Source organism: Diaporthe batatas (genome assembly GCF_019321695.1).
Source record: "Diaporthe batatas strain CRI 302-4 chromosome Unknown Contig00003, whole genome shotgun sequence".
Classification (NCBI taxonomy): domain Eukaryota; kingdom Fungi; phylum Ascomycota; class Sordariomycetes; order Diaporthales; family Diaporthaceae; genus Diaporthe; species Diaporthe batatas.
Genome location: NW_025408550.1, coordinates 4,518,132 through 4,533,064, shown reverse-complemented (window position 1 = coordinate 4,533,064; position 14,933 = coordinate 4,518,132). Strand labels below are relative to the sequence as shown.

General features: G+C 53.7%; 4 protein-coding genes across 4 annotated transcripts; 2 read left to right on the top strand and 2 right to left on the bottom strand.

Moving 5' to 3' along the window:
* Positions 1–568: 568 nt before the first annotated feature.
* KVR01_003862 (uncharacterized protein) lies at positions 569–2,099 on the top strand (the record flags this gene model as incomplete). Its single annotated transcript, XM_044788738.1, has 2 exons — positions 569–817; positions 870–2,099. The coding sequence occupies 2 exons, from the start codon at positions 569–571 to the stop codon at positions 2,097–2,099; spliced, it is 1,479 nt and encodes a 492-aa protein (XP_044648877.1).
* An 879-nt stretch (positions 2,100–2,978) lies between these two features.
* KVR01_002432 (uncharacterized protein) lies at positions 2,979–8,575 on the bottom strand. The gene is made up of 6 exons (XM_044794215.1): positions 5,237–8,575; positions 4,897–5,180; positions 4,041–4,847; positions 3,885–3,991; positions 3,450–3,832; positions 2,979–3,387 (listed from the first exon to the last, which is right to left on the bottom strand). Exons 1-6 carry the CDS (start codon positions 8,222–8,224, stop codon positions 3,112–3,114), a joined length of 4,845 nt encoding a protein of 1,614 aa, XP_044647447.1. The 5' UTR covers positions 8,225–8,575; the 3' UTR covers positions 2,979–3,111.
* Positions 8,576–8,701: 126 nt separating this feature from the next.
* On the bottom strand, positions 8,702–11,404 carry KVR01_003504 (uncharacterized protein). The gene is made up of 4 exons (XM_044783933.1): positions 10,836–11,404; positions 10,061–10,746; positions 9,591–10,006; positions 8,702–9,525 (listed from the first exon to the last, which is right to left on the bottom strand). The coding sequence occupies exons 1-4, from the start codon at positions 10,955–10,957 to the stop codon at positions 9,292–9,294; spliced, it is 1,458 nt and encodes a 485-aa protein (XP_044648519.1). The 5' UTR covers positions 10,958–11,404; the 3' UTR covers positions 8,702–9,291.
* Positions 11,405–13,083: 1,679 nt separating this feature from the next.
* On the top strand, positions 13,084–14,706 carry KVR01_002410 (uncharacterized protein). The gene is made up of 3 exons (XM_044784636.1): positions 13,084–13,358; positions 13,412–14,115; positions 14,165–14,706. Exons 1-3 carry the CDS (start codon positions 13,226–13,228, stop codon positions 14,207–14,209), a joined length of 882 nt encoding a protein of 293 aa, XP_044647425.1. The 5' UTR covers positions 13,084–13,225; the 3' UTR covers positions 14,210–14,706.
* The last annotated feature ends 227 nt before the right edge of the window (positions 14,707–14,933 follow it).

Here is a 14,933-nt window from a genome sequence, read left to right as displayed (position 1 = left end):
GATCCAATTAGGTGTAAAAATCTTCCCATTGCCAACTGACGTCTCAGCTAAGTCTCCTTTAGCATTGAGCTGGTGATGCCGAGTTATGCAACGCTCCAGGGTGTTTTTGTTTCTAATCCCCATACATACAAAGGGTACCTAGGTATGTGGCGCCTTCATCTAGTGGTAACCGGTCAAGACCCAGCGTTCGGAAGAAAAAAAAAAAAAAGACACAACACCAATGATACTGTATACAGAATACAATATATGTGTGGCACGTGGCCTCACTACCGCATCACACAGTCATAAGATGCACTGAATTTATGCCGCGGCAAGGAAGATGCCGTCGGAAGGTACCTAGGTAGCTGCCACGCTTATCGTACATTTGGAACTGCGAGTCAGGAACTCAAGCATCCCCTAACAAACAAGGCATGGGCAAGGCCAGAGGCTTTGATAGCTTATAGTATATATAGTAAAAGTGAAGAGCAGACAATCGGGATAGTAGTCAGCCGAAGATCCTCAAGCGTTCTTCCATTTGCTACCTAGGTAGCTCCTGTTGGGCATTTATCAGCATTGGACGGCAGAAACAATGGTATCATTCCTCTCGTGGCTCTTCAGTGGCAAGCGGCAGCAATGCCGGCAGCCGGGGAGGGTAGTCACCGACACAGTGGTTAAGTTAGCGACCCTTGAGAACTCGCTGATGATGCGAAGTATGTGTATGAACTGGACGTTTCGCTTTGAACATGCTTTGGACGTGGCCATGCTACAGAAATCTCTTGAAGATCTGATCAGCAAGGGCCACAACTGGAGAAAACTCGGCGGGCGTTTTCGTGTCAATGTCAGTGTAATACCACGTCGCCTTCGAAGAAAAGGCTAACACATGAAACCAGACCGAGGGGCAACTTGAGCTTCACATCCCCGAGGAATTCTGTCTGAAGCGGCCAGCAGTCCAATTCACTGACGAGGTTCATGCGACGAGTGTTCACGAGCATGTGCTAGATGGAACTCTCCCCGGTACTGAGGACAGGCCTTGCGTGCTAGACACGCCCGAAGCACTTGACGTCTTGCTTGCGGGTCCCGACGCCCCAAAATCTCTGGACGACTGGCTATATTCAGACAGGCCCGCGCTGGCTGTGCATGTTATCACCTTCACTGACGCCACCTTCGTCACGCTCAGTTACTCTCACTGTCTGGTAGATGGTGTGGGAAAACGTGAGATAATGACCAATTGGTGCAAGGTGCTCGCTGGCCGGACAGACGATGTGACTCCCTTGGCAGACTGGGACGAGGACCCATTGAGTATAATGTGCCGCTCTCCGTCAGAACACGAAGAGCGCTACGTTCACGCGGAGGATCGGCTCACTGGCTGGCACAAATGGTATTGGGTTTTGCGATTCATCGCAGACCGTTTCAGCAATCGGAATCATTATAGGCAGCGCAACGTGTTCATCCCGGCCTCGACAATGAAGCGGCTGCGACAAGAAGCTGCTGACCACCCTGTCACGAACAAGGCACGCCTGAGCGATAATCAGCTTCTGACAGCCTGGTTAACCAGACTGGCCTGCTCACCTCTGAAAGGCTCAAATCGTCCCATCGGTATCACATCGGCCGTAGACCTTCGCGGCTTCCCTCTCCCCGGTCTCCGTCCTGGCACTGTCTACCTGCAGAACCTACTCGCATATACCTGGATCAACACAACGGAAGAATCGCTGTTACGCTCGCCATTGGGCACAGCAGTCAACCTCATGAGGACAAGTCTGAAGCGGCAGCTCACATTACCTCAGGTACAAATCGCGGCATATCTAACCCATGATGCCGTGGGGAGGACGGGGACGCCAGACTTCTTCACCGGCAAGGATAGCTTCATGGTTTCGGTCAGCAGCTTAGCCAAGGCAAAATACTGGGAGGCCGTGGACTTTTCCCCGGCGATCCTGAAGAGTGGAAACCGAGACGAAAACGCGGGCAGGCCGACCTGGCAGAGCAGCACTCCGCGGTCGGGTATGAAGCCAAGTTGTTTGGTTGTGGTCCAAGGGTCTGATTTGAAGGGCAATTGGTTCGCACAGATGGTGCTCTCACAGCGCGCTTGGATGATCGTCGAGCACGAGTTGTCCAAATGGTGAAATGACCATAGCCTCACTGGATTCTCACCTCATCTATGCCTCTTGACTTCACAACCACATATGCAGCAGAATCGCCGCCACCCAACACGATCACAGAGTACCAGATAGCCTCATTCCCTACAGCCACATCTTCCTCAAGCCGTGCGACCCTGAAACAGGATACCGCCGAGTTACAGGCCCCAAGAGAGCAGTCTAGACTGCAGGTCGATCGCAAACTCAACCCGGGGTGGTAGAGACAGTGCTTCTATTCTTATCTCTTCACCTTAATGCTACACCCACTAGGGTTTCTAATATCATATAAATATAATAAATCGGTCAAGAACGACCGGGTCAAATCGTGTCTGCATACCTAGCATCGTCGACCTCAAATATTGTTAGAAGCCCGCTGCAAAGAATGGCTGTGGGTAGGGTAACAGCTTGCGCCCCTCTCAGGAACCGAGCCTCAGATTAATACAACGTCAGCATCAACCCTAGGAAGATGGAGAGAATGCTGGCTTTTATCTACGTGTATAGACTACTTAGGGCTAGGAATTTCTTATCCACCAGAACAAGTGAAGCTTTTCAGCCATATGGCAGATGGCCCATGATTTGTGCCCGAATTGGCCACATTCGCATCATACAGACTCTATTATGCGTGTCACCTTCCCACTTCCTTGGGCGACTGCTCTTTTGGGAGAAGACAACGTTGGGAACAGGGGCACTCAAAGTCTCTATCGACCTCGTGAATCATATACGAAGGGGACGCAAGCCCGCGAGCGACAATGATCGCGTTACAAGCCGTGCGTATTTCGAGGAAACAGAGGACCACAAATACGAAAGCCGTCACGGTCCAGAGACCAAAACACGGCTTTTCTGAAGGAAACGAGGTGCCGCCAGTAAGTATTGAGAAGGGGGTGTATGTTCGCGCGTGGCCCTTGCTGGATTACCGGCCGTCTGTATTATCATTCCCTTGGTCTATAAATATGTACGCACCAGTCACCCATGTCTAATGCTCTGATTGCCTTTCGTATCTTCATGCCTCCTTGTCTACCTTCTCAAGTTCCACAGCCGACTTTTCGTCCTCCGGCTTTGAGTCTGCCGCAGGAGGCTCAGCTGAGCCTTTACTTTGTGGTCGCTCCTGCTCCTCCAGAGCGAGGTCCTTCCTCAAGTCCGGCAAGAATCGGTCTATTCGCTTCCACGATTCAGACCACAGCTCCTCTTTCGTTGGGTCTTGGCTTGGCGGCACAAGATACCCGTTGCTCGACATGAACAAGAGAACGTTCTTCAAGTTCTCGGGGACCGCTTCCTCCTGCAAGAATGAAATGTGAGTACGTGTAACCAAACTGAGTAGGGCAAAGCGGTACTCCTTACGAGACTGTCTCCTTGACCACTGTTCATGAGGCGGTCCATTATGTCAATGATCTTGAGCCACAAATCCAACATTCCTTCCCACTCCGAGAGCAGTACCAGGTACTGCAAGAAAACCTTGCACAGCAAAGAAGCTGCTTGGACCCTTGTCTCGCTCATGCCATCACGGTCCGATGAGAAGACCTCGGGCTTGAGCAGCCGCAAGATCAGCGGGAACAAGACCTCACCGAAGATTGCTGTCCATTCTCGGTGGTCACTCGACGTCAATTCCGGTGAGAAAAGCGCCCTTTGAAGAGAATTGAAGGCTAGTTGGCGGATTTCTCGGCGAGGATTCGTGCATTGTGTTGTCAGCGCTTCGAATATAGGCAGCCAGTACGCAGACCACGCTGGTAACTTGTCAGTGAAATAATACTGCACAATGATCCAAAATTGACCCACCCTCGTTATTCTCCAGGTGGGACTGCTTCATAAGCTGCGGAATACGAGAAGTCATGCTGTAGATGATGGTAACAGCCTTGATGCCACGCTGCACCGTAGGGTTTTCACTTGAGAACTATTAGCACACGTAGACACGTCTTGTTCTGCAAGACATACCTTGGAGTCTCTGGTTTTGCAGAGCTCGGACGAGCTGGTTTTCGGGGCTGTCTCCGGGGGTCCATCTTGGATTCTTTAGGCACAGTGACACTCGCAGCAGATGCGAAATCATTGAGCAGGCCGATGGCCGCTTCGTAGTTGTCCGCCATGATAGCTGTTGACGAGGGACTGACGCCAGTCTCCAATATCTCGAATACTGTGGGTGCGGACGTCTTTTCGGATGCCAGATTGCGCAAGATGGCCCAAAAGTCAGGTGAGGTCATGGTTTCGTTTCGCAGTGGGCCCTGCTCATCAACGCAGAGCTTGAGTCCTTGAAGAACCAGTTTGGAAGTCTTCTTGAGGCTGTCCAGAGGGAAGCTCGATACAGTATGGAGGAGTACCGGGGCACGGATGAAGTCATACTCCTGGACGTCGGGTTGAGCCTCTTCCTCTCCACTTCGTTCATACTTCGAGGAACTTACATAGCTGGCCTGAAGTAGTCTGAAGGAGTAGAAAGTGGTCCTTGAGACAGTGATAGGGTGGTAACTGCTGATGTCACGTAATATAGCTTGCAATGCATCAACCACACGCTTACCCAGTAACTGAACGGTGTGGTCGTCCCGAAGAGCGAGGGTCGTGCTCAGTTCCAGTATGTAGACAAGCGAAGGATCATACGAAACGTTGTTCCGGGGCTTTTGGGCCAGGGCAGGAGAATGAGGGGGGACGTTGTCCGATTTGACCGTGATGACCACTCCAGACCCGCTGTCCTCTGGGATTTGGTCCAGCAACGCATCGACCAAGGCCTCGAGGCTGTCGTCCGGAAGGTTTCTGACCTCATTAGCACCCTGCTGGACTAGAAACAGGAACCATGACTTACGAAAGATGTGAGAAAATGTCTCCAATCTGACACTGGTTGATACACTCAACTGTGCTGAGCGTGCTGTCCAGTTCCTCTTCAGACGGCTCAGGCGGATCATCAGCAGCGTAACTCTGCAGGAAGTTCGAGAAGGCTTGAAGTAGGCCCGTGTCATTTTGCTTTGCGGCACGGTCGATTACTTGCGACGGACTTCGCAGTGGGATTGGTGCTATCGCTAGCCGCTCTCGATCGCTAGGAAAGCCGACAAGTGAGTTTGCGAAAAGATTCAGCCAGATTCGGATGATCTAGTTATAGTGTCAGCGAAAAGCTCAAAGCCGTCACCACCGAGACCACCACTTACGTCTTTCCAGCCTTTCCGGATGATATGCTCCTTAGACGTGACAACGCGGAATAGGACGAGCAATGCAAGTTGAGTCCTAAAGTCGCGTCCTATCTTGACTGCGAGTTCACTGACCATGACCTTTTTCTCATCGACTTGGACTTCCGTGTTCAAGCTCGTATTCGAGCTTGACTCGTGTGTCAGAGTGGTCATAAGACTCAACGAGTAAATGATCTGATCGAGGGCTTCTGTGACGTTGTACTTGGAGGCGATGCGGGCACACTCATCGAAGCCTGATACAACTCTTGCGAAGACCGTGTCGTCAGTAGCAGACATGAAGACGTAAGATAGCGTAGAAACGATTGGCTTCCAGGTTGCGGCAAACATATCGGCGTCGTAGATATTGGTGTCGCAGATTATCAGAGGGCCTGCTGCTTCCGTCTTCAAAAGCAGCTCCCTCCAGGCATAGTCAAACGCATGCTTGTTGTCATGCTCGTCAGGCAAAACGATCTCATTCGTTTTGATGGCGTCGAAAATCGCTTGCAAGTACTCGATGGCGAAATTCTTTCCCCCATTCACGCCACGTAAGTTGCGTGCAAAGTCTTCCACGGTCATGCGATTCGCAGATTTGAGATTGGGATTGTGTTGGTCAGTGTTGAGCATGATGATGGCGTAGGTGAGAACATAGACAGCATCCTTATCTGCTACATCCTCGGGGATCGAGTTGGCACAATACTTCTCTGCGAATGAGGTCACTATCCTCTCAATCAGAGGAGCTTCGCCTGGTAGTCGGAACGACTCGAGCATCGATCTCAGTGCTTCATCCACACGCTTGTTTTCGAAGTCAAAAGAGTTTATAAAGGCATCGAGGATCGCCTCATTCCCTCTCTTAGAAAGGTACTCTCCCAGAACCTTCTTCGACACGAGTGTAGTTGACCTCAGAAACCGAGCAACCTCCTCCGGTTCCGTCGCAGATTTGATGATACCCTTGTCTGCTAGAAATGCCAGACCTCCCCGGGGGGATTCGTTGAACTTGCTTGTACCTTTGATGATCAGTTTCTTCTTCCGACGAGATTCCCTGAGATCTGCTGCGTCAACAAAGCCTTCTGTTCGAGCCGGTTGGTCGAGCCTGTCTGCAATGAACGAGATGAATCTCAACAATGCATCCAGGCACAGTGGCGGCACGCTGGTTGTGCTCCATGTGGCGGAATCCGGTAGTGCGTTGCGAGATAGCATCCCAACCATGTCCTCGCACAAGTCTGCCGAATTTGGATCGCAGTCATAATTGATGAACAGCTCTACCATGAAGGTAGGCATCCTGGCAAGTACGCAGATATTTTCCACCATTGCCTGCCTCGCATCTGGCTTCCGCGCACCACCTTCCAATCCCAGCTTCTGCCTGTCCTTGATCGGAACTGGGGTTGAACGGCCACTACTCGTTTGCGAAGGAGGGGGCTTCACCAGCTTAGGGGCTTGGGGTATGCCAGAATATAGCGACGGGTCGATTCCAACCTCTCGAGGTATCTCAAGAGATAGGTGAAGGCACGCCACCAAGTAGGACAGAAACTTTTCCTGCTGCAGCTTCAAGACCCCCCTACATGTTGATAGCAGCGTTCCGGTGACAAGCAGGGACTCTTGTAAGATGAGCATGTTGTCAGACCGCACCAACTGGAATAAGTAGCAGCAGAGGCGGTCCTCGGCGATGGAGGCAAGGGCTGGGTGTTTGGCGATCGAGGGCCCGGCCACCTCGAGGGCTACATGTATTATCCGCAACGCCATTACTCGCATGGTATCGGGATGCCTGCGGTCATGGGGGTCCAGGAAGTTGACCAGAACTCTGAACAGTTCGCGAACTGACGGTAAAGAGTACGGTCGCAAGTCGAGCGAGTCCGCTGTTCCAGCCTCGGATGCCAGAGTGGCCTGGTCTGCTTCTCCGGTGCCCGTCGACGGCGCACTTCCAGACTCAGAAGACCGGGGCTCTGCACGGTTGGGTTCTGGTGAGGAAGTAGGCGCAGCTATCGCTGGAATATCGGTGCCGTTTGCCGAAGGGTCCATGTTCACCGTGTCCATATCGCCATTCGTCTTCTTGTCCAGTGCGTCTACCTCCTCCCCAGCCTCTTCCTCGAGGTGTTTGAGATCTTCGAATATGATCTGGCACATGCGTACCATGGAGGCCTCTGCCGTCTGTCTCAAAACCTCGGAGAATCTCGGCCGCGAGCAGATTGTGAGGCCACGACCCATCATGTCGCATACACTTTCGTCGCTGAGTATATCGCCGCCTGGCCCCGACAGCATGTCCTCCATCAGATGCAGAATCATCAACAAGACCACCTCCTCCTGCGGGGCGTCACTTATGTCAAACTGACAGTGCGTGATGGCGGCCGACAAAGACTGCATTGCCACGGCAAAGCGAGGCGACTCGGGGGAGATGAAGCCGTACGCGAGGAACTTCCGTATCGCCCTCAATGCAAGGATCGTGACTGGAGCAGCAGTTCCTTTTGTCTGGATGATCTGTAAGAAGGGGTACAGCATCGTCAAGGCGTCGAAGTTGTGTATGTCCCGGACGCCGGTCAACTCATGCCGCAACCTCCCGAAGCCCGATATCAACGGATTGTCTTGCATGCTCTTCCCCTTCTTCCCACGTAGGCCCCATCGCACCAGATCGGCCGTGCCGTCACCCATGATGTTTGCGGCCGAGCTCTTGCCCCTGGACTTGCCCAAGGACACGGAATTCGAAGGCCCCAGCTGCACGGGACTGGGGCCACCACCCAGGATGGCAGCCACCGAGGAATGAGGAGACCGGGCATGTTTTTGGATCGCAGAGGTAATCGCTATACACTCGGCTATGACGAGGGAGACTGGGTCTACCGCGACCGACACTGGGCGACTGCGGTACTGCATGCGAGGGGAGTGGTGTTGCGCCCGACGGAACGAGGGGGTGGTTGGTCTGGACGGCGCGGGTGAGACCGAGGGCTCCAGGATCTGGGGGATGGGCGCATCGTGGCTCATGATTACGGATGGGTTCGGAGGCAGGCCGAATAGTCAATGGGACAGATTAAAGCTATGTGCTTGTTGCCGGGCCGTGGACCGTGGAGCGTGGACCGCACCAGGGAAATCGCCTCGAGGGGTTGCACGCGTTGGTCGATTCCGGCCGAGGACGCAGGGCTAAAAGGCAGGAGGGCTGTATCCGCTCAAAACCAAAAGAAACCGAAAAGCATCTCCCCTCGGGAAACAAGTGGCAAGAGGGGGAGACAAGTGGAAGCAGGCGACAGACAAGCCGGCGCGTGAGCTCGATGGGAGAGGCACGGGTAGATCTTTAGCTGGCCGGCCGCCTCTTAGGACACATGGAGCTTACTCTGCAGGGCGGCCGTGGACAGGTACGTACACCGGTGCCGTACCTAGCTGGACACCACTGTACTCCGTAACTGGGTGAGGTTCGGGGGCTTGGCGGCCGGCAGGCAGCTGGCCTTGACGACCCCCCCATGCTGCCATGGGCATATACGGTGTACAAGTACCTACACATATAAGTTGAATGCGATGAATAAAATGAGTGAATGTAATTACGTTCAAGATTGACCGCCATGCCGTAACAAGTTGGGCCTGTTTCTCTTTTACGTGCACGTGCAGATGGAAGAAGAGCTTCTCTCTCGGAACGGCGTCGTCGCTGCCCAGAGATGTTGTTGAGCAAGCACCAGTGTGCGGTCAAGATATACCCGTGAATTCCTGTTTGACATGGAGCCTGTTTGTTGCCCAGGCTGAGCCCTTTCGTAACGCGTACCATCAAAACGCCTTGGTCATGTGTGCCCTTAGGCGCTCTCCCGTCTACCTAGGTACTTTACAGCATTGAAAATCAAAGTTCCCTTTTATCTTCCGAAGCAATGTCATAACGCCCAGGGCTATCTCCACTCAGCCCGCTTCCCACTCTCCACGGTCGCAATGTTTGTAGCAAGCTGTCCTGGACATGGGAAGGGAGCGTCCAGTCCTGCCCCCCTTGGCGCGGAGGGGGAAAAAAGTCAATACAGGTTGGAACGAGTGCGACAGACATCTATCTGCAGCCTGCCCTCCGCAACGGTCTCTTATCTGTCGCTGCCATGCGGGACTTTCTCGACCTTGTTGGCAGGCTTCGAGGACTTCCGTGGCTTTTCGGCAGAGTCCGCAGCCTGTCTTTCCTGGTTCTTGGCGATAGTCTCCTTATCCTTTTCCCATTGCGCCTTTGCGTCACTGAAGCTGAACTCCTCCTTGATCCTGGCCTCTTTTTCCTTCTTCTTCCTCTCTTCTTCCTCTGCTGCCTTCTTCTCTGCCTCCATCTCCTGGGAAACGGGTTAGCGGTCAGGTTTCGGGCTGCGCGTCCAAGCTTTGGCTGGGCTAGACGTACCTCCATGCGCTTAACATCATCAACACTTGGTTCATACAGATGCCAGATAGTATAATGCGGCAGACCGACGACAGAGTAGTCCATTCGCCTGGACATCTTTCCAAAGCCCTCGGTCTCTGCATGCTTCTCAAAGCTGAAGGCCGGAAAGTGTACACCCGATCGGAACACACGAGCCTTGGCCAGAATGCTGACACCGCCTACCCCATCGATCTCCATCTCCATATCTGGATCTCCGTAGGGGTCTCGCAAGTAGGCCAGATGGGGCCGCCACGTCGCATACTCGGCGTAGCCTTCGACAATGACGGCGTCCTCGTCTAGGGTATCCGCCAAGGCCAAGGCAGTCTCCGACTCCTGCCATGAGTTGAGGTCGTACGGCTGCTCTCCGCCGAGCCACTCTGGAAGCGGCCGCCAAACATCTATGCGGTCGTCAGTGTCAAAGACTCCACCAGCTGCGGTCGGGCAAAACTCACTAGGAACAATAACGTCTTTGTTGTGACGCATCAGATCTTCGAGGATGGTAAATGGGGCAGTTTCGACATCGACGTCTCTCCAGTAGACCCACGAATGGTAGGGTCGTAGAGCCGCACTCAAAAGCCAGTTTCTTGCTTGGGCCATCAGCTTTCTCCTGCTCGCCTGCGCTGCGAAACCGTGCCGGCTTTCCGCGTCCTGGTTGACGCTTTGCCCAAAGTCCTTCTCAATGACTGATATTTCGCCATATGGCATTTTAGGGTCTTCCTCAGCCTGCAGTGCTTCCAGGCTCTCCGTCAACACTTCGAGTGTGCGATCTTGTGAGTCCGAGACCAGGAAGGCGAGGTCTATCAGGTGATGTGGGTATGTGAGGTTGTGTAGGTGGGAGAAGAACATTGGCAAATGGTTCTCGGCCTCGCGGAGTGGCACGCACAGGAGGATGCGTTCTTCGCGCTCCCAGCCGCGAGCGGTCCCCTGAACGTTGGACAAGTCGTAATACCGCACAGTTTCGAGTTGGAAATCCTCACCGCCTGAAAGCAGACCAAACGAGAATAGCGACGCAAATGATACCCCTCCGCCAGGCCATACGAACACGCCGATCAAGAACGCAATCGCCAATATTATGCCGAGTCGTATCAACAGTCGTCGCCGCCGCCGGGCTGCTGGTGTTGTCCCTCGTGGTTGAAACCTGGAATACGTGAGAGCACAGGTTAGCCAAAGTCAGCCTGAGGTGTCGGATAGAGCCGGTAGGTCTGCGAGATGGGGACAGGTGCGCACCGGTGTGGTGACATGTCGAAGGAGAAGTCCTTATTCCTTGGATACCCGTTACTGGCAGCATACCCACCGGCATGATGCCTCGGCACCACCTTGGAGCCGGAGGACGAGTATGTTGGCAGCATTGGGTCGGTGTTTCGAGGGCGGTTGTGTTGAAGAAGGCGGTTGGATTCGAGCGCAGTCGCGAGGATGCGTTGCCGGCGTCCAGGGACAGGCTGGCCCGTCCAAGCTGGCTGGCTGTCGTGGCGATCTCCCGGAAGTCGCAGGGCAGTGGTGTCAGGTGGAAAGGTTCATAGTCTATCGTATGGCCGAAGGACACAGATGACGGGCGATTACTTCGTGTTCGGGTGCCACAAGCCACAGACTGCCTGGGTAGAAGGAAGGTGTTCTGCGTCGACCTCGTGAATGCGAGATGAATCAGCGTGTTGCGACGCTTAGTTGGTTGGTTGCGGCCCGTAATGGCGCTAAGGCCACCTACACGGTGCCTACCTAGGGTACTTAGTACGCATACACCGAGGTACTTTGTGCCCGCAATGGGCTAAGTACTTTAAGTAGAAGGCCTGTAGCGTGGCAGCTGGGGCAGTACATTTACACAGTAGGCTGCAGTTTCAGGTGTCACCATCTGCTCGGCTAGGGGGCGCATCGCAAAGGGACGTCTGTGGTTCAATCTGTAGAGACCCACCTGTCCAGCTACCCCTTGCAGCAGTTTTATCTTGAGACGGTATATTTGATTTCAGCTATAGATTTGACAAATTCACCCGAGGCCTAGGTGTGACCCACACGTTTACTTCCTACAGCAGGAGGCCTTTTCACAGTACACATATATACGACTGATGCCAAAGCCCATGTGGAGTAACGCTGTAGCTGAGAACTTGCAGCACGAGTGACGACCGCGATCAAACGGTCTTGGCACGAAGGCCTGCCACGGGAGCCGCGAAGAATTGTAGCAGGATCTTACTCACTTACCTTGCAGCAGCACCTCGAACCGCATTCCGGCGACACAGGTTAGGGAGGCCACTCCGATTACCTAGCAATATGTCAGATCGGTGACGCACGACCAGCCGCGAGAGCTCAGAAAGAGCCTGCACACAAGCATACGTCTCAGAAAGCCGTTAAACTCAGCCGTACGAGCCGGCCCTAATCTGCCACGCTCCAAGACGGAGCACGGAGATCACAGGCACTGAAGCCAAATGACAATTCCCGAGGGAAAAGACTCCACTACTGGTCATCACCACACGAGGCGGCTCTAGTGTGGGAGGATGGCTCGGTTCGTACAAGTCGTTGAATGGATAAGCTGTTGTCATCATAAAAGATGATGTGCGCAGGCAAAGGAGAGATCTGAACTTACCATTCTTCAGCATAGGAAATGCTGCGATGACACCGGCCCATTCAGACAGGCAACAAGCCTTGCAGCATGGACTGCCGCGCGCACTCAGGCGATCTATAGCACATCTGTGATCGCGTATTAGCCCACCGCCACTCAGAAAAGCCAACGGGTACGAGATGGTTGCGAGTGTGATGCTCAGAAATTGTTTTTGGTATAGGTTGTGTCTTCAAGTATGTTCAGAAGCAGAACTGAATAAAGATGTTTCATCATAAAATCGCAGCAGGTGCAGGGTAAGAACAAGGTCCGGTTGCTTACATTTCACGCAGCGGAAAGGCCCGTGTCAAGAAGACTAGCAATTGACCTGTGATGTTGTCAGTCAAACCCGTCTGCCATGTGTATCAATCATAGCAAGAGGCTGGAGGCTGTGCTTCAGATGGTGATGCATGTTTGTTCTCGCTCATAGAGTTCGCGTGGAACAAGTGGTTAAAATTTCATCAACAGCGCCAAACCAAGTCCAAGCTCGCAGATGGTTGAAGGGAGGGGTAATTTTGAGGATGAAGACTTACCACAAGGCCGGGGCTGAACAACAGTGAGGAGAGCACAGTCGCGTCACGACAGCGCAGCACTTGCTGGCTGCAGCGCCGTGGCTGGCTAACAGACCATAAGGCCTCGTTTGGATGCTCTGAGGAGATCAAGAAGACTCCCGCACACCTTTCCAATGCAGTAGCGTCCCGTGGACATACGGCCGTGCTGTGGTTGTTGGTTGTTTTGGTGGAAAGTTGTGTGAACGAAAGGTTGCAGAAAAAAGTGAGATCCAATTCCGGCAGAATTTTGTAGCTACTGGGGTGTGGAGACCCAGAGCTCGGGCCCACCCTTTTTTAGCCTCAGTTGACGGGGCAAAACTGCCATGGGCAAGCAAATCAACTTGTGGCAGGCAGGAAGGCCATTGTAGTCCAAAACCCAGGCATTCATTCAGAGCCTATTGCAATCAACTCCGTCTGGGCCTGGAACTGGATAGGCTTTGCTGCTCAACCTCACTCCGCATCAGATTCAAATCCGTCTCAAAATGGCAGACAGGCGGCGGATCAACGGTCCCGTTGGCAGCACCTTGACCCCGGTCTTTGCTGGCGACGAGAGCACAGTCTTGTCTGAAAAGCCAGCAGGCAGGACGAGGCCCGTCAATACGGCCCGGCCCATATGTGAGTGCTCCTGCCCGCGTTTACCTGGATCGAGGCTAACGACATTTTAAAAGTCCTCAAGACTGGTGTCACCCCTTCAGCATCGGGCTCTGCATACCTCGAAGTGCAGACATCAGCAAAGCCCGGAGTCTCCGGCCTCAAGCTGAGCTGTACAGTACATGGACCGAGGGCGCTGCCGAGATCAATGCCCTTCTCACCACACATCATCCTCACCACTCATGTCAAGTACGCGCCCTTTGCAACGAAGCAGAGGAGGGGCTATCTGAGAGACTCAACCGAGCGGGATCTCAGTATTCATCTCGAGACAGCACTACGAGGGGCCATCATCGCAGATCGCTGGCCCAAGAGCGGCGTCGACATTATCATCTCTGTCATAGAAGGCGACCAGGACCGCAGCCTCAGCCTTGGTGCTCACGACGAGGCTTGGGACACGATGAATGTCTTGGCAGGATGCATCACGGTCGCATCGGCAGCCCTGGCTGATGCAGGCATCGATTGTGTCGATACCGTCGCAGGGGGCGTGGCAGCCCTGGTGGGCGGCGGTGAGGGCAAAGATACGGAACCCGAGGTGGTCGTCGACCCGCTAGCCTCGCAACACGACAAAGTGCTCGCAGCATGTTGTGTCGCGTACCTACCAGAACGGGGCGAGATCACAAACCTGTGGTTCAAGGGAGATTTGCCTGCAGCAGATGCCACCCTCTACACAGGGATGATTGAAAAGGGCATCCTCGCCTCTCAAAGCGCTAACCGCGTTCTGGTCAGTTGTCTGAAAGACGCTGCAGCTCAAAATAGCTGACGTACAAGAGGCCCTGGGATTGCCGAACACGACATGGGCAACAGCAAATACCTAACCAGGCCGAGGACAAGAAGAGTCTTCACCGCGGTACAGAAGCTTTGAGTGGCTCAATGAGACGTCAGTCCATTGACGGTCAGGCAGCAGACCTTGCAATAGCCGTCTTGAGCCACGGAAAAAGTTCGGCGGCCTCCCGCACCAGCCTGTGGCCTGGCATCTCAAGTACAGGTTTGTCTTGTTGGGTCTTTGCGCACGTCCTTACGCCGTCACCCAAAAGCGAATGATTTGTGCTCAGGTTTCGTTGAAGCAGGAAATCCGACACGAGAGACAAGGTAGAATAGGGAGGGGTGGTGGTAGCTGTGGAGATGTGGCGGAAGGTGGTCAAGTCTCCAAGTCTTGGTCACCTACCTACTTTGTAGGTGCCCAAGTACCTAGGTAGTTGAGGAGGTATACTTGCTCAACCTGGCCGGTTGGATTTTAGGATCTGGTATGGCCATAACCCTCACTTCAGGGGCCGGTACGGAGTAAACCAATCTCAACCTATGATCCTGCAAATCAGGGAGGTGTGTCTATATACAGGAACGGAGCCATGGTCCGGACGTGATTTGTTAGTAGACAAGAATGGGCAAGCCTTGTGGTGGCTTGGACACAACGTTGGCAATCACGCATCCCAGCTACCCCTGTGGAGTTCTCGGCCTTTGGGGCTGCCCGCCTGCCCCACACGGGTCGCATTGCACCATCATCCCGCCCTCTAGTGTACCTACCTGGGTTACAGGTAGTCC

What these genes read in the sequence shown, in the direction of transcription:
- KVR01_003504 (XM_044783933.1), bottom strand. Translation starts at nt 10,957, where the DNA reads ATGCTGCCAACATACTCGTCCTCCGGCTCCAAGGTGGTGCCGAGGCAT. An exon ending in TTCGACATGTCACCACACCG is followed by an intron (nt 10,747 to 10,835) that starts GTGCGCACCTGT and finishes CACGTATTCCAG; the next exon opens with GTTTCAACCACGAGGGACAA. An exon ending in ATGATGTTAAGCGCATGGAG is followed by an intron (nt 9,526 to 9,590) that starts GTACGTCTAGCC and finishes CCCGTTTCCCAG; the next exon opens with GAGATGGAGGCAGAGAAGAA.
- KVR01_002410 (XM_044784636.1), top strand. Translation starts at nt 13,226, where the DNA reads ATGGCAGACAGGCGGCGGATCAACGGTCCCGTTGGCAGCACCTTGACC. An exon ending in CAATACGGCCCGGCCCATAT is followed by an intron (nt 13,359 to 13,411) that starts GTGAGTGCTCCT and finishes ACATTTTAAAAG; the next exon opens with TCCTCAAGACTGGTGTCACC. An exon ending in AAAGCGCTAACCGCGTTCTG is followed by an intron (nt 14,116 to 14,164) that starts GTCAGTTGTCTG and finishes GACGTACAAGAG; the next exon opens with GCCCTGGGATTGCCGAACAC.
- KVR01_002432 (XM_044794215.1), bottom strand. Translation starts at nt 8,224, where the DNA reads ATGAGCCACGATGCGCCCATCCCCCAGATCCTGGAGCCCTCGGTCTCA. An exon ending in TCCGGAAAGGCTGGAAAGAC is followed by an intron (nt 5,181 to 5,236) that starts GTAAGTGGTGGT and finishes CACTATAACTAG; the next exon opens with ATCATCCGAATCTGGCTGAA. An exon ending in GCAAAACCAGAGACTCCAAG is followed by an intron (nt 3,992 to 4,040) that starts GTATGTCTTGCA and finishes ATAGTTCTCAAG; the next exon opens with TGAAAACCCTACGGTGCAGC.